The sequence below is a fragment of the Pseudorasbora parva genome, chromosome 7 (genome assembly GCF_024679245.1).
Source record: "Pseudorasbora parva isolate DD20220531a chromosome 7, ASM2467924v1, whole genome shotgun sequence".
NCBI lineage: Eukaryota > Metazoa > Chordata > Actinopteri > Cypriniformes > Gobionidae > Pseudorasbora > Pseudorasbora parva.
Window position 1 is genome coordinate 1,526,585 of NC_090178.1, and position 25,798 is coordinate 1,552,382.

Consider the following 25,798-nt stretch of genomic DNA (forward strand, 5'->3'; position numbering starts at 1 on the left):
GCGATGGGGTGTTGATTTAAACGGTCTCTCACTGGATCACCAGCGCTGTGTATCGTGTCTGTCACGAGATTGGCCCGTGTGTGAGCTCGCGCTGCGTTCGTGTCAGCGCAGCTTTAAATGAGTATAGCGCCTAGCGCGGTTCCGTTCAGACTTCAAACACACTTTGCAGCGGGGTATTGTTAATTGTTCTGTGAAAAACTGAATGTTGACGCTATCCTTGTTGTTTGTGTACCTCTGTGGCAAACGCGCGCGGGGAGTGCTGAGCCATTACGGGAGCCCAGAGGGGAGCGTCGGCGGATTTTAAAGAGAAAACCGATTTTCATTCACAAAAATCGTCGTAAACTGAAAACTCGAATTAATCCATAAAATCGATTTATCGCCCAGCCCTACGCGGCAGGATTTAGAACAACTTCCTGAGGATTTAGAACAACCTTACTTTCGCGGACAGGCGCCGAATGCCGCCACCGGTGTGCGTACACTCATTGAAAACAATGTGTTCGAATTTTAAAGACGTGGTGCGCTGCCGAGCTCCGCGTCCGGTGTGCGACCCCCTTAAGGGTTTCCTGTAAAATGACACCAATATTGTGTATTAAGAGACTGGTTTATGGGAAGCTTTTCAATTTGGGTTGGCCAAATCCAGGCAGAAATGTTCCCAGAGGAAATAAGTTACTTTGTGTTAAACATGCCAAAGTGATGCACGTCTCCAGAAAGTACAGACTCACAGACATTTATAATTTAAAGTATATACTTGATGTCATTCCAAAGACACAATTGTGCAAAAAGGGTTAAAATCACATTTGAATATTTTAATATAAATATTTTTTATTTTTAGTTATAAATTCACTAAATTAAAAATGAAATTAACCTATTATAATTGTCAGTTTCATGTGTGTGTATATAGTTAGTTCACCCAAAAATGAAATGTCTGTCATTAACTCCTCTCCCTAATGTCGCTCCACACCCGTAAGACCTCCGTTCATCCTCAAATAAAGATTCAAACGGTTATGAGTCAGCGAATTGATTCATGATTCGGATCGCGTGTCAAACTGCTGAAATCACGAGACATTGGCGATCCGAATCATGAATCGATTCGCTGACTCATAACCGTTTGAATCTTTATTTGAGGATTGAACACAAACGCGGAAGAGAAGCCAATGCTGAATAAAGTCGTAGTTTTTGTTATTTTTGGACCCAAATGTATTTTGGATGCTTCAAGAGACTCTAATTAACCCACTGATGTCTCATATGGACTACTGTGATGTTTTTATTCCCTTTCTGGACATGGACAGTATAGTGTGCATACACTTGCATACGCTCTCGGGCTAAATATAAAATATCTTAAACTGTGTGTGAAGATGAACGGAGGTCTTACGGGTGTGGAGCGACATTTCATTTTTGGCTGAACTAACCCTTTAAACCTTTTTATATTTAAAAATTGTTACATTTACCCCGATACACAATCGTGTGTACAGGACTCCTTTCTGTGATGGTTCTGGTTTCAAATGTCAATATCTGTAGGAGTTAATGCACTTTTAAATATGTATGAGCAACGGTGTTTAGCCTCCTGACACTTCTGCATTATTTCAGCTCCTGGCGGCCCTGACAGTCCAGAATCTGGACCAGTGGAGCCTCTTCCTAACACCACGGACCAGACGGAGCAGACCACGCTGGTGCCCAATGAAGACGAAGCCTTCGCCCTCGAGCCCATCGACATCACTGGTACAAACTAACCACTAATTCACAATTAACTCTCAGCCTCAAAGCCATGGCATTCAATTCCCGCCGAATGTACTGCACAAGCTGTAAAAATAAGCGTGATTTCAAAATGTTTTAACAAATATTTTGCACAAAAAAAAAGCTAATTATATCATGAAAAATGAGCATGAATCAAATTTAAATTCGTTCAAAAATTATACATTGTGTTCTTAGATTTTTTTTATTGCTTTATATCTCATAGTTATGACTTGTCATTATCTTAAATAAAATGTTGAAAATGTGACACTAATCATAATTATGAAATTAAATTATGATATTAGGTCATAATTATTAGATGAAGTCAAAATTAAATTTAATTAACAGATAAAAAGGCAAAATTCAGAGATTAAAAATCTAAATTATGGATTTAATGTCCTCATTATCAGATGAAAATTCAAAAATATTATAAGTCATTGTGAAAAGTAGAAATTGTTATTAAGTCATAATTATTTGAACTCAATTTCTATTTTAAGCAATTATGAGAGAGTGCCAAAATTTGATTTAATAAATCTAAATTGACATTCACACACTGACATTTAAGAGATGAGAAGATAAACTTATGATTTTTTAAAGTCCTAATTATGAGTTTTGAATGTGTTTAAAAATCATAATAGTGAAATAAAGTCACAAATATGACATGCTAAGTCATAATTATGAGATGAAAAGTTGAAATAAGGATTAAAAAAATTCTGGGATAGTGACATGCAAATCAAAATTATGATTTTAAAAGTCGTTATTATGAGATTAAAAGCTGAAATTAGATTTAAAAAATCTAAATTATGACATTCACACACTGACGTTTGAGATGAGAAAACGAAATTGATTTTTAAAGTCCTAATTATAAGAGAATGTTGAAAATATGATTTAAAAAATAATAGTGAGGAATTCAAAAACATGACAAGCCAAAATTGAGATGAAAAGTTGAAATATTTCAGTTTTGGGATTTAAAGCCAAAATTATGACAGATCCAAATTATGATTTTATGTCCTCATTATAACAGAAAAAGTTGAAAATATTATTTTTAAAATCCTGATTATTAAATAAACTGTTAAAAATATCACTTTTTAAAGTCATAATTGAGATAAAAAGTAAAAAAAGACATGCTCAAAGTCATAATTATGAGAGAAAAATACTGATCATACTGATATAGTTAGATTTTTATTACATTTATTACGATTCTGACATGATGTGACTATTTGCACTCCGCTCGTCTCAGGTCAATAATGCGTCTTCCAGCTGATTGGTCGGTGAGGCGCGTTTATGTGTTTTGGGGGCGTGGCTTTGGAAAGAGCCCAGAAGGGAGAAGGTGGAGTGAATGGAAATAATGAGCTGTCTTTAAAACAGTCCTGAGAGGTCTACAGACACTCAATTTTTATACTTTCTTTTTCAGAGTACTTACATTTTTATTATGTATTGATATATAAAGAAAGTTTAAACAAGCTTGGAAAAGGTTTTTTAACCAATTCTTCCCCCAAAAATGAAATGTCTGTCATTAACTCCTCTCCCTAATGTCGCTCCACACCCGTCAGACCTCCGTTCATCTTCACACACAGTTTAAGATATTTTATATTTAGTCTGAGAGCGTATGCAAGTGTATGCACACTATACTGTCCATGTCCAGAAAGGGAATAAAAACATCATCACAGTAGTCCATATGAAACATCAGTGGGTTAATTAGAGTCTCTTGAAGCATCCAAAATACATTTGGGTCCAAAAATAACAAAAACTACGACTTTATTCAGCATTGGCTTCTCTTCCGGGTTTGTGTTCAATCCTCAAATAAAGATTCAAACAGTTATGAATCAGCGAATTGATTCATGATTCGGATCGCCAATGTCACGTGATTTCAGCAGTTTGACACGCGATCCGAATCATGAATCAATTCGCTGATTCATAACCGTTTGAATCTTTATTTGAGGATTGAACACAAACGCGGAAGAGAAGCCAATGCTGAATAAAGTCGTAGTTTTTGTTATTTTTGGACCCAAATGTATTTTGGATGCTTCAAGAGACTCTAATTAACCCACTGATGTCTCATATGGACTACTGTGATGATGTTTTTATTCCCTTTCTGGACATGGACAGTATAGTGTGCATACACTTGCATACGCTCTCGGACTAAATATAAAATATCTTAAACTGTGTGTGAAGATGAGCGGAGGTCTTACGGGTGTGGAGCGACATTAGGGAGAGGAGTTAATGACAGACATTTCATTTTTGGCTGAACTAACCCTTTAACTGTGACGCTTCTTCTTGTCTTCAGTGAAAGAGACCAAGGCTAAGAGGAAGAGGAAGCTAATCGTGGACAGCCTGAAGGAGCTCGACAGCAAGACCATCCGCGCCCAGCTGAGCGATTACTCCGATATCGTCACCACGCTGGATTTGGCTCCTCCTACCAAGAAGCTGATGATGTGGAAGGAGACGGGCGGCGTGGAGAAGCTTTTCTCTCTGCCCGCTCAGCCCCTCTGGAACGGCCGTCTGCTGAAGGTGATGCTCGCTCCCACTTCTCCTTAAAGGGATAGTCCACCCTAAAATGAAAATGTGATGTTTATCTGCTTACCCCAGGGCATCATAGGTGTGTGTGTTTCTTCAGGAGAACACAAATGAAGATTTTAACTCAACCGTTGCTGTGTGCCGGTCATAATGATGTGAATGGGGAACAATTCTATGAGAGATAAAAAAAAACACGCTTAGAGAACACACACACAAACCCTGCTGCTCATGACGACACACTGATGTCTAAAGACACGAACCGATCGCTTTCTGAGAGAAGCACAACAGTATTTGTGTGTTTTTTTACTAGGGGTGTGCACAAATATTCGATCTTTAATTAATATTCCAAAGCTAAAAATACTATTTGAATTTTACTGCGTTGATTTGGTGGCTGGAAATGCAGTGAATCCATAAATCCCTCTAAATCTCGCAGTTATAACTCAATCCACCGGGTGGCGCTGTGGAGCGGGTTAATACGTTTAGTGTATTTCATCATAATGTCGACTGCCTCGCGATGTTTGGAATTACTTAATGACAATTTAAAATGATCTTACACAATGGAGTTATGTTTGATCAAATCAGTTAATGAAACGGAGTTATCGTAATATCACCAGAACGACGAGAATCGCATCCAGACACCAGCCGAATGAGGAAACGCATCACTGCGTTCACGAGTGCAGGTAAGCGTCTGAACCTCGAGTGAGGGCGAGATTATGATCGCAAAATGATCTCGAGCTAAATGCTTGCTTTCGGTTCCATCGAGGGTTTAAGAACAGAAAACACAAAGTGCTTCACTCAAACTTCACCCTTATCTTGGTCTCCGCCACGTCTGTCAGCGGGGCGCGTTCTCACCCGATAATATCATCCAATAATATTATCCTTTCTCTCAACATGAAATTGACAAACAATACAAACACGACAACCATATACCGATTGCTGTGTGTGTGTGTGTGTGTGTGTGTGTGTTCTGCACAATAACATGGCGCACTCTGATTTCTTAGTGTTTTTTCCGCTCGCGCTGCTTGAGCTTATAATGCTTTTGTTCTTCAGGCATATATATTTTTTTTACACATACTGTTTAATGTTTTAAAAGTTAAACAGATATAACGAATGCGTGTTGTGTACATTGCCTAATCATAAGCTTGTTCAGAAATGGTTACATGTTGATTTAAAAAAAAAAAAAACATCTCATTTTCTCAAAATAGCCTACCTAATTTAAATAAACGAATATTTCAATATTCGATTTTTATGAGCCCAAATATTCGAATACAATATTGTGGGAAAATGCCCATCCCTACTTATTAACCTGCTCCACAGCGCCACCCAGTGGATTGTTATAACTGCGAGATTTAGAGGGATTTCTCAAGTATTCATTGCATTTACAGCCAGCAAATCAACGCAGTAAAATTGAATAGTATTTTTAGTGTACAATATTTTGGGAAAATGCCCATCCCTATTTTTTTACCTTTTAACCTGATAACCGTCACGAGGACGAGGACGCACTGAAGGTCTCTTTGTTTAAATTAGCTCAAAATTACTATCAGATGTAAGTAATTACCTTGACAAACTATACATCATTAAAAAGATCTAAGACTAAAGTTTAATTTTTTTACCTCTGTTTTATTCTCAAAGTCTTATAGTGACCGTAATGTGTTAATATGTTCCAGGAGTTATGAATATGATCTTGGGCGTCGCTACCTTTTGATTGTAATATGCGCGTCATTTGCTCCCATTCATAAAAAAATCCTCCTTGGTCGTCATGAAGACACTCGACAAAACAACTTCCCTCAGGGCTTTTACTTCAAAAGTGTGCAGATGTGGAGAAATATTGATAGATTCTCACACGTTTGAGTCAAATTTCTATACAGAGAAGTATTATTTATTCAATCTTTATCCAAAATCCGCGGATGTGTGATTATGAGAGCAGTAGGCTGTGATATGCTGTGTTTTCAATTCATTCTGGCAGCCGGAGGGCGCTGGAAAGCTGTACTACTGAAAATTCACCCAATGGGGAACACATGAAGAACAGACACACCATGTGACATTCAGGAAGTATCTGACATATGGACATATCCACACAGCTCCCTGGGATCGTCAGATCGCTATTTTATGCAGATAAACACGTTTTAAGACAATAAACACACAATCGCGGCAATATATGGTTGGTCTGTGTTCTTTATGCCATGTTGGGTGGTTTCATAATAGATGATATTTATAATGCAATGCTATTCCACATAGCTTTTAGCATTGTATATTTTCTGTCAGATTTTTTGACCCGAAGCTATATGAGATCACATATTGTTATATAAAACACTCGACTTATAAATTATAAAGTGATATGAAGCAAGTTTTGAATAAAACATGATTTTAATCGTATAAATTGTTGTTTTGCTGGTGTGCTAAGCTAACATGCTAGCTTGCCCTAGATGCACCTGCCACTGAGTAAATACTTTATTTTTATGAACATTTTCTAAATGTAAAACTACTGAAATGCTTATTTGGACGAAATGCATTCAATAGAGCCTCAGTGAGGGTAAAGTGAGAGGTTTGATTTATAAATGAGGTTTGAATAGAACAGTTTGAATAGAGAATCGTTAGTAATTATAATGCAGACAAAAGAATAATAATTGGAGCCATAACCAGTCCGCAGAAGTGTGAATGCCGGGGAGACAAACTGAATGGGGCAGTTTGCACCTCTAAACAATAGAGGCAAAATAGAGAATGAAAGCTGAGAAGATGTGGCAATAAACATCAGTTGATATTTCAGCGATATCTCAAAATAAAATCACATGAAACGATCTTGTAAAACGTTTAATAAAATTCAGAGTTTTAGACTGATCATCTTCAGATCTGAAATATAACATGGTCAGACTTGTGGCTTTAGCTGTTTTGCAGTTCTAGATTTCTCCAAGGCCCACTTCAATTTTATTTTCATAAAGATATATCATACAAATACATTTCTAATAACTTTACAAAACTTTGAAGCTTATTATAGCTTTTTTTTATTATAAAAAATATTATCATTTTGACTTTACAGTAAACTGCCAGGTGTCTGCTTTCAAATGAGACCATAATTATGCTTTTAGTGCAAAGGATTCACAAACTGTATTTGTTTTAGTCTGAGTATACATTTCTTAGGATTTTTTCAAAATTTAGAAATCAGCTTAACAGGTTAAAGGCTAGGACGTTACCTTAATTTTGATTTCAGTGGGCCGTTAAAGCTCAGGGCTGAAATGATGGGTGTCTGTTGCAGATGTTCACTCGCTGCTTGACTCCAGTGGTGCCTGATGAGCTGAGGAAGAGGAGGAAGGGAGGAGAAGCCGACAGCCTGGAGGACTTCCTGAAGGAGCTGGAGAACCCGGAAGTGCCCCGAGAGGATGCTTTGGGTCACCGGAGCGACGTGATTGGTGAGCCACTGCAATTACAACTACTGTAGCTAAAGTATCCCTTGATTATCTCTTCCTCAAGCCATCCTAGGTGTGAATGGCTTTCTTCTTTCAGATGAACACAATAAGAGTTATATTAAAAAATGTCCTGGCTCTTCCAAGCTTTCCCAAATTTTGAATACCAAAAAAAAGTCATCCATCCTTTAGGCAGGGCTCGACATTAAAGGGTTAGTTCACCCCAAAATGAACATTATGTCATTAATTCCTCCCCTCATGTGGTTGGACACCCGTCAGACCTGCGTTCATCTTCAGAACACAAATGAAGATATTTTAGTGTAAAGCTGAGAAAGGCTTCAGATAGGCCTCCATTGGCATTCAGTCCATTCCCACTCACAAGACCCATAAAGGCCCTAAACACATCGACACACAGCCCATCTCACTACAGCGGCTGGACAATCACTTTACAACGAGACTGAATGCCTAGGCCTGTCACGATAACGAATTTTGCTGGACGATAAATTGGCCAAGAAATTGTGATAAATGATAATATTGTCGTTCTGAGACCATTTTCATCTAAAATAATGATAATGGCATAATGCATTTACACCTTTTCAAAGATCAGTAAACTTTAATTTCTAATAGGGCTGCACGTTTTCAAGTTTTTCATTAACCGTTAACCGAGGCCCTTAGCGTTTAATACTCGGTTAAACATTTTGACGACCGCCATCTCCGTAGTGAACGCGCCTATAGAGAGAAATGCACATCATGGGTTACCTAATCAGAGAGTAGCCTATTTCTTTTCGTTTTAAATTGTTAAAAGACATTTCAAGCTTTCTTAAGATATATTTCATGTCTGTGAGGCGTATGCTGAGTTTCGTTAAATTAGGATGAGATGCGCTCGTGAACTGGAGCGATGCGAGTGGCCGCGAGGACGCCGTCACGATTAGGGCATGTAGTAAAATATGCAGCCGAGACCGATTCACACAGCGTTTGACTCGCGCGGCGGAGCCTCTCCCGGCAGAGAGTTCAAGCATCTGTGGACTCGTCCCTTCAGCTCTGGCCATCTTGCTTTCAGTCCGCGATTAGCTTTTTTGTTTTCTTCATTACAGTTAAAGTAACGTCTGCTTTTCTCTAGTCATTCACAAGTTTCTCACTTCAAACTTTCTTTCTTCTGATCCGTTATGCACAGCGCGCGCGGCTCCCGCTCTGCTTCTGCCCTAATGCGACTTTTAGTCCAGTGCGACTTGTTATTTTCCTCTTCATGACGCATATTTTGACTGATGCGACTCATACTCCGGAGCGACTTATAGCCTGAAAAATGTGGTAAGCACTGCATTGCAATACTTACATTTTGCCCCATCACTCTCAATTTTAAAGTGCTCCCACGCTTTCTTTGCCCGCTTAGAAAGCTGGTCATGACTTCTTCTTGTGGATATTACAAATGTCTGGGAGCGCTCTGGCGGTCTCTAGTGCAAAAATATATTACAACTAAATTCAAAGCACGTCATTGACGCCACTTAACCGAGCAAAATGTTTCACTCGGTTACGCAATTTTTAACGGTTAATCGGTTAACCATGGACACCCCTGATTTCTAAAGACTATTTAACACTAAAAATGGAAAACGTTTTAAATAACCACAATAAATGAACAAAACAACCAAAAACAATAAAAGCAATGGACTCTCAGTCTGTTTAAAAAATGCACTTGAATAAATAAATACCAAAAACAATAAATAAAATGGATGTAAACTGCGGCGGATGATTGTTTTTTAGGAGCAGATTAGCGGCGGCGGTTCACTAAACCCGCGGTTCGGTTCGATATTAGGGCACGTTTTCCGTTCTGTACGGTGTTTGTTGTTTTTTTCTTTTTATCCAGAAATGTACTTCAGCATATGATATATTAATTATCCACAATTTAGGATACAGTATTAAAAAAAATTGTTATATCATAGCCTAATCATGCACAAACTGAGCTTGACCATCTCTGAGGAAAGGGATATTTTGATACAGCGAGAGAGAAGACATTGATGACATGCTCTTCATTTATTTGGCAAGAGGAGAATGTGTATCGCTATCTCTACAGGAACTGATGAGCCTTTAGCACACACAGACTGAACTGAAGAATTAACTCTCGTTTATCAAACTTCAGTGTAGCTTTAAGCCTCGTTTATACACGACGCGTCCGCTCGAGCGCGAGGGTGCGCACGGTAAAATGACGTAGACCCAGAGTGCGCGAGACCCCATTTCGCTTGCCGTTGTACACGTCAAATTTCGTATCTTTGCGTGTGGCTCCGCAACCGAAGAGCCACGAGTTCCAGACGAATCTACCGGCCGAGAATGACGTCTCATCACGCCGCACCCGGTCTGCGCGTCGAGTATACACACCTCCCCAAACGGTCGAGGTGTGCGCAGTCAACGAGAGAGACGGGGAAAACAAAAAAGCATGCAAATGGAAATCATCGCGGCCGGAAAAATTATCGAGCTCATTTTTTTTTTTATCGTGCGATTAATTGATTTATCAACTATCGCGACAGTTCTATGAATGCCAACGGCCTATCTGAAGCCTTTCTCAGCTTTCAACAAAAATATCTTCATTTGTGTTCTGAAGATTATACATGATGATAATATACATGACGAAGATGAACGAAGGCCTTACGGGTGTCCAACGACATGAGGGAGAGTAATTAATGACATGTTCATTTTTGGGTGAACCCTTTAACGCTTGTCTGGGACAAGAGGATATGTTTTTTTTGAAGGGGGCGATATCCGCCGTCTATAGTCATTGCGTCACCTAAGCTCCGACCACATCCCGCCTTTTTCCCCATTTTCTGTTATCCGGGAGTGACGCGCGATGACTCGCTCGCAAGATGGCGACGCCCAGCTCTACTTTATGCTTCAGAACAGCTTATTGGATTCCTATGGGTGACGTCACGATCACTACAGCCTTTTTTTTATTTTTTATTTTTTTACAGTCTATGGTTTCAACTGGTTCAGATCAAAGCAATCAGTGTGGTGTGAAAGGAACCAAAAAAAGCTAAAAATTGCAGCAATGTAATAATGTTTGCCTTTGGTTCGGACCAAATGACCCGAACTAGAGATGTGAAAGCACTTTAAAAGCATTGAGTGTAAGCGTGTGTATCCTACAGATCAGACCATCATGGAGGAGCCCAGTTTGCTTCAGGCGTCCTCAATGGAGGGCAGCAGAACCGCTCTCGACGAGTCCATGATGCCACCGCCGTCTCGCCAGCGCGGACTCAAGCGGAAGTCGCTGGAGAAAGATGCAGTGTTGCCTGTAAGTCAACCAGATGATCGTGCTGACCTAGTGAAGGGTTAGTGGGGTTAGCTTTCCTGTAGCTCAACCAGTAGAGCGTGGCGCTAGCAATGCCATGGTCATGGGTTCGATTCCCAGGGAAAGCAAGAATTGACGACAAAAATGTGTACCTTTGGATAAAAGCGTCTGCCAAATGCATTAATGTAATTACATGATTGTCATTGCAGCAAATGGGCGTGTTGGAGCCGACGCTTCAGCCTGTGGATCCATCGGTCCTTTCCCATCAGCTGGAAATGCCCCAGGTGGATCTTCCTCCAGAGGACCTCACCAACCTCTCTCAACTGGTGCCGGAGCTGGACCTGTTAGACGACAAGGGCAAGGATAAGGACAAAGACGACAGCGACGAGGAGGTGAGGCTTTCGGCTTTCATTTGATTCATCAGTGTTTTTGAGCAAATCTCTTGAGTGAATGATTCAGCGACTCACTCATAAAGACTTAAGCCCTGTCCCAAATGGCACACTTCATGTGCACTTTCAGTCTTGTGGTCTTACAATGGCTGCTGTGTGCGTGTGTCCGTTAAGTCCACGAGACCATAGGGTGTCCCATTCGTCATGTGGTCCTCATTTTCTGTTTACAGATGTTAGCTTTGGGGTCTGTGTGACCTTTGAATTTATACTGTAATTGCAAAAAATATATACATTTTCAATAATACAAATAATGTATCATTTTTTTTGTTTACTTCTCGTCTATACATTAATGCTCTGTTTTGGGAGATTTGAAGCACTTTTGTACATATTTATCACTATAATACGTACCTACACCATAAACTAGCATGTGAAATATCATTTTTTTATGAAAAAATCACTAAAATTATAATCCAAATTTAATTAGGGGCCAAGCACCGAAGGTGCGGAGCCCCTATTGAAATCGTATGATTTCTTCTTATTATTAAGTAATGAAATTTGGTACACTGGTAGAAGTCTTTACTAATAGTAACCACACCAAATTTGGAGTCTCTAAACCATTCTCTCTAGCGCCACCAACTGTCCAAAGTTTCACTCATGTTTATGCTAATAACTTTTGAACCATAAGGCATAGAAACAAAATTCATTTTTCCTCTGAATCCTAGGATCTAGCCGAATCAAATGATGTCACCATATGACGTCATTTTCCGTTATGTAAATTTTCCTGCCATTTTTAATTAGCTGAAAACCTACTTTTTCGAACTCGTCCTAGGCCGTTTGTCCGATTTACACGAAAATTGAACCAGATCATCCTCAGACCATGGTGACAAAAAGTAATGGAATTCAAGTTTTGTCAAATCGTTTTCGATTAACGCGCGAACAAATTTTACGTAGCGCTTGCGAAAACACACAAAAGGCTATATCTCCGCAACGCTTTGTCGTATTCAAACCAAACTTGGTACCTGTCATCACAGGCAAGACCTGAGTCAACCTGCAGCGTTTCGGTGCAGCGCCACCTAGTGGTCAGGAGATAGCAAAAATGGCTTTTTTGGCTTATAACCTCTGAACCGTTTATTCAAAAACCATAAAATTGGTCTCATTAGATTCAGGGCGTCATGTCGAGTCGAAGGATATCCGATTTTACCATGTTGGCCATTTTGGGCGTCGGCCATTTTGAATTATGTGCTAAAATGCTGTATTTTACGAATGCATGAACGGATCGTTACGAAACTTGGTATGGGTCATCACCACGATGCCCTGAAGTAGCCTGAGAAGTTTCAAAACAGCGCCACCTAGTGGAGAATTTTTTTCCCAAACGCTTATAACTTTGGGTGTGGTTGACATATTTTGATGGGAGTAACTTTTTTGGACACCTGAATCCTTGCTGAGTCCAACGATACCAAATTTGCCAGGTTTCTATGTACGGTTTGTGCAGCGTGGTAATTAAGTGCTTATAAAACATTAGCTGATATCTTGGAAACCGCTAGTCCGATCGAGACGAAACCAGCGTCAGAAAATCGGAAACATAGGTCGATAGCTATACACCAATGCCCAAATCTCAAAATATTGATAGTAAGGGGTAGTAAAATCCAATCAAAGTCATGTGTCAGTCATTTTTTACGTGTTTTTTCACATAAATGTCTATAACTCCAAAACAAAATGAGATATTTCCACCAAAATTGACACACACATCTATGGGCTCACTCCGAGGACACACAAAAAAATTGGTATGATTGTGCCACTTGGTGGCGCTATAATTAAACAAAACATGTAATTGTCTCTTTTTTTTGCTTAAAATTTGTCTACAAATGTCTTTATTATTTTTGCAGTTGGTCAGCTGCTGGCTTCCTTGTCTGCTTTTCTTGCGCTTGGCCCCTATAATGGCTGCTAGCAGCTATATTTTAAATTGTTTCTGGATATTGATCTAGGTGTTAGGTGTAGAATTCTGCCATCTGGTGGTTGAATTTTGACCTATGGATATAAATTTTAAAGCAATAACTGGTTTTGACCAGCAGAGGGCCATTGAAAGCCATTCGTTTTACCTGATGTGGCCAATGCTCCTAAATGTCTCATAAGTCACACAAATCTCAGTCAGTTTGTAAAAATAATTAACTTTAGAATGTAGACAAAATAAAATAAATAATGTGAATAAATAATATCCAGAAATGCACAGGAGTAAAGGTGATTGCAGTCCTCAGACACTGAGTCTCCCCAGACTCAAAGTATTCTAGTTTTTCTTCATTTTTCCTGGAATCCAGCACATAGTCCAGGGTCTCAGGAAGAGTGTACCTCTTTGCCATTCTGCCAGCACAGAATGATCCATGTGCAGGACACCAAACACACTCTGTTATATCTTTTGTGTAGAAACAACTTATTTGTTTTCAAAACACAAATGCAGCTCTTACAACTCAACATAAACTTTCTCAAAGTGGAAAAGATCGGTTGTCTTTCATCTCTGTTTGAGCTCTGTCTTGCTCTCTCTGAACCTCTGTGTGTGCTCGCATGCGCGAGTGAGCGAGAGAGAGCATGTGTCTTTGTGTCAGTGTGTGTGTGTGTGTGTGCGCGCGTTTGTAGGTGTATGAGAGAGTGTGCGCGCGAGTGAACGAGCGAGCGCAAAAGAGCACGTGTATTTTTGTGTGTGTGTGTGTGCGTGCGCACGCGCTCGTTTGTGTGTGTGTGTGCATTAGGTCTCACCCCTTTATATCTTTTTTTTATGCATTTTTGGCAATTTTTTTTTGCAAAATTATATACAAATGCTCTCTATGGCATTCATACGCGTGTGTGTGTGCGTGTGTGTGAGCATGTGTTTTCTACATTGCATTTGTGCTCAAGAACCAGACCTTCATTCCTGTGTGAAAATGTTCAGATTTATGCTGGATTTATAGATTTTGTTTGGGGTCAAATGGGAAAAAAAAAAAAAAAAATTGCATTTCCCATTCATTTTCAATTGGGGTCATATTGACCCCAAAGACAACATTAAGTGATTTTTTTCAACCGAATCAAGCCAGGGTTTTTGTGCATGTATAGATAGATAATTTAGCAAAAGTCACCAAATTTTATTCCTCTGAGATGAAGGGAACTTTTTTTTTAATGAATGAAATGTCGATTGGGGTCATATTAAGCTTAAAGAAGTGTGCTCGTGAGCGCCCCCGTTTGCAGCTGCTATGCGGCCTCGATGCGCACTTCAGCTGAGCGCGCAAGTTTGCGAGCTATGCAGCGGACTTCTACCCGGTAGTCAAAGTGGCATTACGTCATGAAAGTGTGGACTCAGAGGAAGACCGTGAGGGTTTAGGGTGCCATTTGGGACAGGGCCATTGCTTGATTCTTAACTGGATGAATCAGTGTTTTTGAATGAATCTCTTGAGTGAATGATTCAATGACTCATAAAGACTTCACTTGTTTTATTACTGGATGAATCAGTGTTTTTGAACAAATCTCTTGAGTGAATGATACAATGAGAAATACTTGTTTTTAACGGTCACTTGTCGCCCCCTACTGGTGAAAAGCGTGATTTACTCGTTAGATCGACTCCAGATCTGGTGTGTGCCGTGATCTTGCATAGCTGAATCGTTGTCATTCAGGAGCATGTTTACATCGGCATCTTTTAACAATGCAGCTCAAACTGTTACTGATATTTGTTCAATTTGTTCTACACAACAGGGCGAAGAGGGTCAAGGAGGAGACCAGGACCAGGAGGAGAGACGGTGGAACAAGAGAACTCAGCAGATGCTTCACGGCCTTCAGGTTTGTATTCGGACTAAGTTGTGTCAGGGCTCGACATTAACGCTTGTGGATTTCGTGAACGGAAAAGTGAACGAGAATTTTACTTGCCCGACGGACAAGAGCCTGATTAAAATGCCAATAAATAAAAAACACGAACATGCAAGAATGATTCTGCGTTAATTTAGTGTAAGTGGCGATTGATAGTGGATAGGGGTGTAGTCGGTACATACCTCGGTTTTGAAGTCACGGTTCGGTATGATTTCAGTACAGCAGTTTTACAAAATTGCTTTTTATTTATTTTTATCCAGCAGTGGTTTACTGAAAAAAAGTCTAATTCAATTATAACTAAACGTTTCTTAAAGATAATTCTGTAAATAAAGGGAGTCTGTGCTTAGGCTACAACAGAGCCCAAACATGCCTCAATTCAGTTTAGATATAATCATCAACACTCATAAGCTTCACATAAGGCCGTTTATGCATTAACTTCTAAATCGAATTAAATATTTTTTCCTTCTCCAATTTTTTGCTGAAATATAATTTTTACACGGCTGTCAAATCATGACAGATTTATTTAAACATATATTAAATTAATAAGACGTCAATAGCAGGTTAAGTAGAATATAATGAATATATAGTGCATATATTTAGCGAAAGAGTTTGTTTCTCTAGTGAACTAACACAGATGTGCGCACTAAATGACCTGCCGGAGGTAAATGTGATGCTACGTACGGGCATTGCAAGCTGTTTTGTCTTTCCACAGTTCAAACACCGATTGAGTGATTACACGGCAGTACATTTCAGTAAGTTGTAAGATATCCTAGAAATTAATTCATGTTTATTTTTTAGGAAGAGATGATCGCGTTCACGCGCCGCGCTGCCGTTTATACTGACGCGCCTATACTGATCAGTCTGGTCACATTAAAGAGCCACAAAACAGCATTTATCGTTTGAATTTCATGATGACAGACTGAATACTTAATATGTTCGTGAGGGATTTCTGATTGAAGTTTGTTCTGTGCTTAAAACTAGCCGGCTGTTAAAGATGGCCTTATAGCGTTCGGTACACACGTGCACCGAACTGAAAGCCCTGTACCGAAATGGTTCGGTACGAATACGCGTACCGTTCCACCTCTAATAGTGGATAATAAATAATGTAAGTAAGATACCCCTTTTCCACCAGAATGAACCGGGTGCTAGTTCGGAGCCAGTGCTAGTGTCAGTTCTAAGTTGGTTCGACTTGAGAGCCTTCTAAGAACCGTTTTCTTTTCCACATGCTAAGAGCCACAACAGAGCCAGGTCTTACGTCATACCAGAGTCCTGCACGGGTCCATCCCAGACCTGTTAATATTTGCACGTTACCCGATCCGTGCCCGCAATAAATCTCACACGCTAAAATCATTCCAATTAAAATGCTTTATTTTTTTTTTATATTGCACTTCTCTCAACATCAACAGCATCATGAATGGGCTAAAGAAACAGGCTAAAGTGCCTTTATAGACTCGTTGTCAACAATTTTATATACTTCACTCACCAACTTTACTTTTACTTCATCCATTGCTAATCCTGCAACGCTCGCTCCATCTGGGCTACGAGTGGCATCAACAAAAGTCACAGTGGTGGTGACGTGATGGATCATATGGCATATCGTTGTTGCGTGTATGTGTAATGGTAAATTGGACATAGAAATTGTAATACAGTATGTTTGGGGGGGAAGAAGGACGACCGGATCGTTTTGATCGTTTTTCGAGAACCGGCGAACATTTAAAAGACTTAACCAAACAAAGCGAAAGTAACGCGGCCCCTCACGGACATCTGCCACGCACACACATAATAAAACAAACACAACTCAAGGTAAAATCCAGGTCTGGTGGTGATCTCTCGTCCTTATATGCCGCCGAGCTCCCTCGTGAGAGGATTTGAGACCGGTGTGGCTCACAGGTGACACTCATTCGCCATCACGCCCCGGTCTCGCTCGCTCCTCCGCCTCGCCACAGCACAGAAAAATATTGCACATATTTTTCATCCGCGCTTCTACGCGCTAGCACGGAATTAATTATCCGCCCGCACCCCGCCCGTGTATTTTATAATTTATGTCACAATCCACCTGTTTTAGCCACTTTTATGCCCGCGGGTACCCGACCCGTTGCAGGACCCTACTGCTAGCGAGGCAGCGGGAAACACACACACACACACACACACACACACACACACACAATTTCCAGGCGTGTTCTATCTAATGCATTGACGCTGCGCAGACCAACCCACATATGATCCAAATACTGTGCGAGCGATTCAAAAGCATAAGGGGTCGTTGGCGCTCGCTCTACTTTGATGTCATACGCAATCAGTCTGCACAGCGCGCGCCGATGCATCTCGAACAAGCCTTCCCTCAGTGGCTCATGGCTTTATGATCCTACATCAGCATTAAAACGCCGCATATCCAACGCATTTGTGCAGCTCTCCATGATTTGTATAGACGGAGATTACAATCCAGCAGCTGTTAGCTTGATTAGCTGCTATTGAAAAAATGGCGGTCACAGGTTTGTGTTCATCTTGTTGATCACGGTAACGCCGCCCCCAGCCGGTGACGCAAGCGGTTCTTACTTCTAGCCCAGCAATGTTTTGGTGTTACTTAAGAACCACTTTTCCTGGCTCGGAGCTGGTGCTTTGGCTGTGGAAACACAAAGAACCGATTTGAAACTAGGCTCTGGCTCCGATTTAGCACCAGCACTGCCTTGGTGGAAAAGGGGTAAGACTGACAGAAGGAGAAATCACAACACATGAGCACCACTCATACTGAGAAACTGCGCTAAACATTCAACATGTGCTGTTTTTCTATTTATAACACATGATGCAGTTAAACACAGGGATGGGTACCAAAAACCGGTATTAAATGGGCCCGGGGCTGAATTTTGAAAGACCGTTGTATCGATAAGCTCTGACGTTATCGGTTCTGCTGTCGGTACTTTTGAAAATACACGTGACGAGAGAGAGAGAACGAGAGCGAGCACGAGAGAGAGAGAGAGAGAGAGACAAACGACAGCCGCGGACAGAACTAAACGTTCAAACATAGCCTGGTCACACTTTAGATCTCTGATAGTCTGATTTTATTTTAGATTTTGGCTTCCAAAGATTATAATAATAATATTTTATGACTAGCGCAACTTAATTCCCTTTGCAGCAGTAGCCATACGCTGCCATTTCTCCCTAAAACTCAAACGTAATGACAGAATCAGCACGATCAGAGATTGTTGTAAAATACAGTCTAGCTACTGTTGGTAAATTGTGGGACGCGTTTAATAATAAAAAGAGCGATTAAAAGCACAAAAATGTCCGCAAGAGATTGCTCCCAAGTCAGCGCGCGCTCTGAAACAGCCCGCGACGAGACGAGCAAATTACACTTCCTGTTTCGCACTCGCGTCTAAACGATCAAATGAACACAAACATCTGTGTCAAAATGACCGGCTTGGAGAGTCTCTTAAACACAACACAGTTTGTGTCTAAAATGGACGTAGTTATTATGGATATAGTCGGGAGAAAGTGTAGTGCATCTGCCTATTATCAGTCGCCTATAGATCTGCACGTCTGTCTTAAAGAGGCAGCAGTGTAAATAACCATGCTGATGAATTACTGCGAATTAAACAACCAAATGCACAGAGAAAATCACTCACAGCTCCTGAATGAATAACTTCAGCTTTAATAAGCATTAATTTAAGCTATCTATGATAAACTATGCAGTGTTATTTTACATTTGATTACTAGAATATATATATGTATATATACCGGACCGATAAGCAGTATCAATAAGAGTAGTAATACCGTTAAAACCTTAACGATACCCATCCCTAGTTAAACATCACACAACCAAGAGTGTTTTCCTGAATATCGTCACGTCTGAAAATGCCACGGATTTCATATGACAGGTCATTAGACAATTAATTAACATTAAGTCGCTTACATTTTAGATGCAATATTGACAGTTTTTGTTTGATTTCAGCAGCAAAAATAGTTCCAAACAGCAGAACCATAACGCGTCTCACAGCAACAGTTTCTGAATGATTCAGTGTTTGAATGAATCGGTCGAATCAAAGATTGTAAACGACCGCCTCATTCTTTAATGAATCAGTCATTTGAATGAATCGTTTGAATTAATGACTCGCTCATTAAGACAGTCACTTGCTGGTGGTTTAGTTTCATATTCTTTTCAACATTTCTTTTGTTCATTCAAAACTACAAATCTCAAAACATTATTTAATGTAGTTGTAATTGTTCAGTGTAAATTATTTCATTTGATTGGTGACATCCCTATAGTGTCTTATAATTTAGTGTTTAGATCAAATTTAACAATATAATATGAAACCTGAAGCATAGCCTATATTTAATAAGATTAGGGGGGAAATGCCCTTTATTAAAGGTAAAAGTATCACAAATCTGCAGATTTAAAATATGTCAAAGCTGATTGAACACTTGTGAGAATATTGCTTCAGAATAAGTTATATTTACCACACACACACACACACAAAGCTAACTTTTTTCCAGACAAGTGAATGACTGAGTAAAACATTTGGTTCTCCGGAAAATATATATCTTTTCAATATTTTTTGTGTGTTGTAAATATAATTTATTATCAAGCAATATTCTCACCAGTGTTCAATATAAAGGGCATTTCCCCTAATCTTATTAAATTTAGGCTATGCTTCAGGTTTAATTTTATACTGTTAATTTGGTCAATACATTAAATTAAAATAAGACACTATATGGCTGTTAAAATTAAATTAAATTGTCAAATTAAATAATTTACACTGAAAAACTACAACTCCATTAAATAATGTTTTGAATAGTAGTTTTGTAGTTTTGAATAGACAAATAAATGTTGGAAAATGTTTAAACATGATACTAAACCACCAGTAGGTGGCAGCAGGTGAGTCTTAACGAGTGAGTCATTGAGTCGATTCATCCAAACACTGAATCGTTCAGTAACACACACTTGTTACTCTGAGATTGTTATGGTTCTGCTGTGCATCTAAAATGTAAGTGAATGTTATAGGGCTGTACTAGAATAATCGAATATTCGTTCGGTGAGGTGGCATTCGATTTTCAGTTTTGAGATTCGAATATTCGTTTTTTTGTTTTTTTTTTCAACACGTGACTTCCGTCGTGGACTCATTCTCACTCATGCTTGAAATAATAATAAATTAAAAAAAACACCGCAACATGCTTTCAATAAAAGCATTGCGCATTTTAAAGATTTAAATTAACAAAAAGTCAGAATAAGACAAAATAAATCCCTTATATAGAATAAAACTAATTGTAATAGATATTACATTTTGTGTCATTTTAAAAACAATTCATTTATTCTTATTCAACTGTTTATAAGCATGCAGTTCATTGAAATCACTGTGTGTTACTAATTTAATTTCTGTTTTGGGATGCATTTGTTTTAAAGAAAGGTTCGTTATGAATACCTTATTAAAGTTCTTGCTCTCAACAGACTTTGTTTTGTATCACTTGTGCACTGTCCGTTTTCGGAGCATAAACCTGCCCGTGTAATGCGTACCGGAAACTGTTCTATTTAAAAGATTATTAAATGTTTATTAATATTTAAAGAATGTGTGCCACCTGATCATATTGCACCAAATGCACTCCACTGGGTCTGCCGCAACACATTTACGATGCCGAAGAGTGAAACGTGAAGTCGTGAAAGATGATACAAATGCAAACCGACACTATTATTATATATTTAGCCCCACCCACCGAAGCTTCGAATATTCGATATTGATTGCCACCTAAGCTTCGAAGCTCAAAAAATGGCATTCGAAACAGCCCTAGAATGTTAATTGGATGTTAAATGGAGCTGTCATAGGAAATCCGTGGCATTTTCAGTCGTGATGATATTCAGGAAATCACTCTTGGTTGTGTGATGTTTAACTGTATCGTGTTATACATATAAAACCATTTACACTAAATTAATGCACACTCATTATTGTGATAGTTATCTTTTGTTATTGTCGTTTTAATCAGGCTCTTGTCTGTCGGGCAAATAAAATTGTAACTTTTCCCTTTAAAAAAATCCACTTGTCCCAGACGAGTGTTAATGTCGAGCCCTGTGTGTTCATGCATGACCAAATAAAAAAGCCGTTTGAAGCGCGTTTCCTCATTTCTTGCTGTGCTTTGACAGCGTGTGGTGGCTAAAACCGGCGCTCAGTCCATCAGCCTGCTGGAGCTGTGCAGAAATAACAACAAGAAACAGGCTGCGGCCAAGTTTTACAGCTTCCTGGTGCTGAAGAAACAACAGGCCATCGAGCTGACACAGACGGAGCCCTACAGCGACATCGTGGCTACGCCCGGACCGCGCTTCCACATTGTATAGATGCCTACCCTCCATCATGTTTTTAGTAGTTGTATTTAACAGTTTTGTTTTGCTACTGTTGCTTTTGTATCTGTTTTTGTTCTTTGGGGCCAATTTAAAGGTTTTGAGTCGAACCCAATAGATCATGAAGACGTTGTACCCATATAGTAAGTGTTAACTGCTAGTACATGTTGTCAAGACCGTTGGGATCTTTCAGTTTCACTACTTGTTTTTTTTCTCTCCATTGTTCTGTTTTTATTTTCCTTTATAAGCTTTATCCCAGTAAGTTTTACATTTGTAGTAGACTTAGTTACGTGTACATTTTAACATTTTAATAATGTCACAATTGAGAGACAAAGGTTTATTTTTGGAAACCCAAGTGGATTTAATGACATAATGCTTCAATGTTTTGTATCTCTCTTTTAATGGCAATTATGATTATTAAAGGTTTCTTAAACTCCTACATACAATTGGAATTTTTATGCACTTGTGATTAAATTTTGATATTGATTGAAAATATCATGTTCTCATTTTACCTGGTTCTTTAGCATTATATTGTGTGTGTGTGTGTGTGTGTGCGCGCGCATATATATTTAGTCATGGATTTTGGTACCATTGTATAAGGGTGGGACAAGACCCACCCACTTTGACATTTAGCCATTTATTTAGCATATATAGTGAGGAAAATGAACACCCTGCTATTTTGCGAGTTCTCCCATTTGGAAATCATGGAGGGGTCTAAAATTGTCATCGTAGGTGCATGTCCACTGTGAGACGTAATAAAAAAATAATAATCCAGAAATCACCATGTATGATGTTTTAACTATTTATTTGTATGATACAGCTGCAAATAAGTATTTGAACACCTGTCTATCAGCTATAATTCTGACCCTCAAAGACCTGTTAGTCTGCCTTTAAAATGTCCACCGCCACTCCATTTATTATCCTACATTAGATGCTCCTGTTTGAGGTCATTAGCTGCATAAAGACACCTGTCCACCCCATACAATCAGTAAGAATTCAACTACTAACATGGCCAAGACCAAAGAACTGTCCAAAGACACTAGAGACACACTCATACACCTCCACAAGGCTGGAAATGGCCAAGCAGCTCTGTGAAAAAAGGTCCACTGTTGGAGCAATCATTAGAAAATGGAAGAAGCTAAACATGACTGTCAATCTCCCTCGGACTGGGGCTCCATGCCAGATCTCACCTCGTGGGGTCTCAATGATCCTAAGGTGAGAAATCAGCCCAGAGCTACACGGAGGAGCTGGCCAATGACCTGAGAAGAGCTGGGACCACCGTTTCCATGGTTACTGTTGGTAATACACTAAGACGTGATGGTTTGAGATCATGCATGGCACAGAAGGTTCCCCTGCTTAAGCCAGCACATGTCCAGACCCGTCTTAAGTTTGCCAATGACCATTTGGATGATCCAGAGGAGTCATGGGAGAAAGTCGTGGTCAGATGAGACCAAAATAGAACTTTTTGGTCATAAAGTTCCACTAAATGTGTTCGGAGGAAGCAGAATGATGAGTACCATCCCTACTGTGAGGCATGGGGGTGGCAGCATCATGCTGTGGGGGTGTTTTTCTGCACATGGGACAGGGCGACTGCACTGTATTAAGGAGAGAATGACCGGGGCCATGTATTGCGAGATTTTGGGGAACAACCTCCTTCCCTCAGTTAGAGCATTGAAGATGGGTCAAGGCTGGGTCTTCCAACATGACAATGACCCGAAGCACAGCCAGGATAACCAAGAAGTGTCTCTGTCAGAAGCATATCAAGGTTCTGGCGTGGCCCAGCCAGTCTCCAGACCTAAACCCAATAGAGAATCTTTGGAGGAGCTCAAACTCCGTGTTTCTCAGCGACAGGCCAGAAACCTGACGGATCTAGAGAAGATCTGTGTGGAGGAGTGGGCCAGAATCCCTCCTGCAGTGTGTGCAAACCTGGAAACGTTTGACCTCTGGAATTGCAAAAAAAGGCTACTGTACCAAATATTAACATTGATTTTCTCAGGTGTTCAAATACTTATTTGCAGCTGTATCATACAAATAAATAGTTACGAAATCATACGTTGTGATTTCTGCATTTTCCTTCTGCATTTTCCTAAATGGGAGAACTTGCAAAATAGCAGGGTGCTCAAATACAATTTTGCCTACAACTGTATATATATATATATATATACACATACACTCACCCTCACCTAAAGGATTATTAGGAACACCTGTTCAATTTCTCAATAATGCCATTATCTAATCAGCCAATCACATGGCAGTTCTTCAGTGCATTTAGGGGTGTGGTCCTGGTCAAGACAATCTCCTGAACTCCAAACTGAATGTCAGAATGGGAAAGAAAGGTGATTTAAGCCGTTTTGAGCGTGGCATGGTTGTTGGTGCCAGACGGGCCGGTCTGAGTATTTCACAATCTGCTCAGTTACTGGGATTTACACACACAACCATTTCTAGGGTTTACAAAGAATGGTGTGAAAAGGGAAGAGCATCCAGTATGCGGCAGTCCTGTGGGAGAAAATGCCTTGTTGATGCTCGAGGTCAGAGGAGAATGGGCCGACTGATTCAAGCTGATAGAAGAGCAACTTTGACTGAAATAACCACTCGTTACAACCGAGGTATGCAGCAAAGCATTTGTGAAGCCACAACACACACAACCTTGAGGCGGATGGGCTCCAACAGCAGAAGACCCCACCGGGTACCACTCATCTCCACTACAAATAAAAAAAAGAGGCGACAATTTGCACGAGCTCACCAAAATTGGACAATTGAAGACGGGAGAAATGTTGCCAGGTCTGATGAGTCTCGATTTCTGTTGAGACATTCAGATGGTAGAGTCAGAATTTGGCGTAAACAGAATGAGAACATGGATCCATCATGCCTTGTTCCCACTGTGCAGGCTGGTGGTGGTGGTGTAATGGTGTGGGGGATGTTTTCTTGGCACACTTTAGGCCCCTTAGTGCCAATTGGGCATCGGTTAAATGCCACGGCCTACCTGAGCATTGTTTCTGACCATGTCCATCCCTTTATGACCACCATGTACCTAGGGTTGCCACCTTCAATACAGAAAAATAAGGGACGCCTGCCGCAGCGGTGGCATGATGACCACAGTCCTGATGGTGAGCCAGGGCAGTGGTCGTATATCATAATTTAAATTATGTTTTCATAATTTGTATATATATTAAGATTGATACCAATGGCCATTATAATAGGATATCTGCTATTGAAATCAGTGTGAACAGATGCACTCAGTATAATACAGCTATGACAATGAAAAACAGACTCAGCTGCTGTAACCTAGAGGGGAGTAGGAGAAGAAATCGCTAATTAACTCGAGTAATTATATAGTGTTGTGAACAAAGATTTTGACTACAATATTTGTCATTGTTTGCAGTAACACCATCCAAACAGTGAAACCACACCTAAATAACTGTAAATGATATAATATCTACAATCATTTCTCATTTTAATAAAACACTCAACAACATTTTTATTTTTGGTAAGTTAAGTAAATATATTTATGTATTATTCCGTTTTTATAGTCTATTGTTAATTCTATAGTATTGGATGATGCAATTATTTAAATTTGTTAAGCATAACAAATAGTTGTTTATTTTATTCCTAAAAGGTCCTATTTTGATTAAATATGTATTATATATATATCTTATTAAAGTAATGCTTGTGTCTGACTGTACAACTTAACCTTAATAAACAAATCATACCATAACATCATTAATGTAGCCTACATTATTAACATTATTTCTTTATAGGCAGCATATGAAATCTAACGCTATCAATCAAAAAATTATTTTGATATAGAGTATCTGGACCTCCCTCCGCCATCGTTTCAAATGGATTCTGCCCATATAGAAAAGAAATGGCGAGGCGGGGCAGAGTCCTGCAACGGGTCGGGTACCCGCGGGTACCCGCATAAAAGTGGCTAAAACGGGTGGATTATGACATTTATAAAATTCACGGGCGGGGATGCGGGCGGATAATTAACTCTGTGCGGGCGGGTAGTAGCGCGGATGGGCGGATGAAAAATATGTGCAATATTTCTGTGGCAAAGTGAACGCGAGAGCAAGAGAGAGAGAGACCAGGGCGTGATTGTGAATGAGCGTCACCTGCGAGCCACACCGGTCTCGAGTCCTCTGAGGGAGCTCGGAAGCATATAAGGACGAGAGATCACCAGACCTGGATTTGACGTTGAGTTGTGTTTATGTTTTATTATGCGTGTGCGCATGGGAGATGTCCATGAAGGGCTACTCACGTTACTTTCGTTTTGTTTGGTTAAAGTCTTTTAAATGTTCGCTGGTTCCCGCCTCCTTCTTCCCCCATCCAACAT

General features: G+C 39.8%; 1 protein-coding gene across 1 annotated transcript in view; it reads left to right on the plus strand.

The window, feature by feature from the left end:
* rad21a (RAD21 cohesin complex component a) overlaps positions 1-21,960 on the plus strand; it is a 30,598-nt gene extending 8,638 nt beyond the window's left edge. Inside the window, exons 8-14 of the mRNA XM_067447776.1 lie at positions 1,588-1,719; positions 4,019-4,242; positions 7,502-7,655; positions 10,781-10,926; positions 11,133-11,315; positions 15,030-15,113; positions 21,271-21,960. Coding sequence (XP_067303877.1) covers positions 1,588-1,719; positions 4,019-4,242; positions 7,502-7,655; positions 10,781-10,926; positions 11,133-11,315; positions 15,030-15,113; positions 21,271-21,462 — 1,115 coding nt within the window. The 3' untranslated portion in view covers positions 21,463-21,960. The remainder of the gene's footprint in view (positions 1-1,587; positions 1,720-4,018; positions 4,243-7,501; positions 7,656-10,780; positions 10,927-11,132; positions 11,316-15,029; positions 15,114-21,270) is intronic.
* The last annotated feature ends 3,838 nt before the right edge of the window (positions 21,961-25,798 follow it).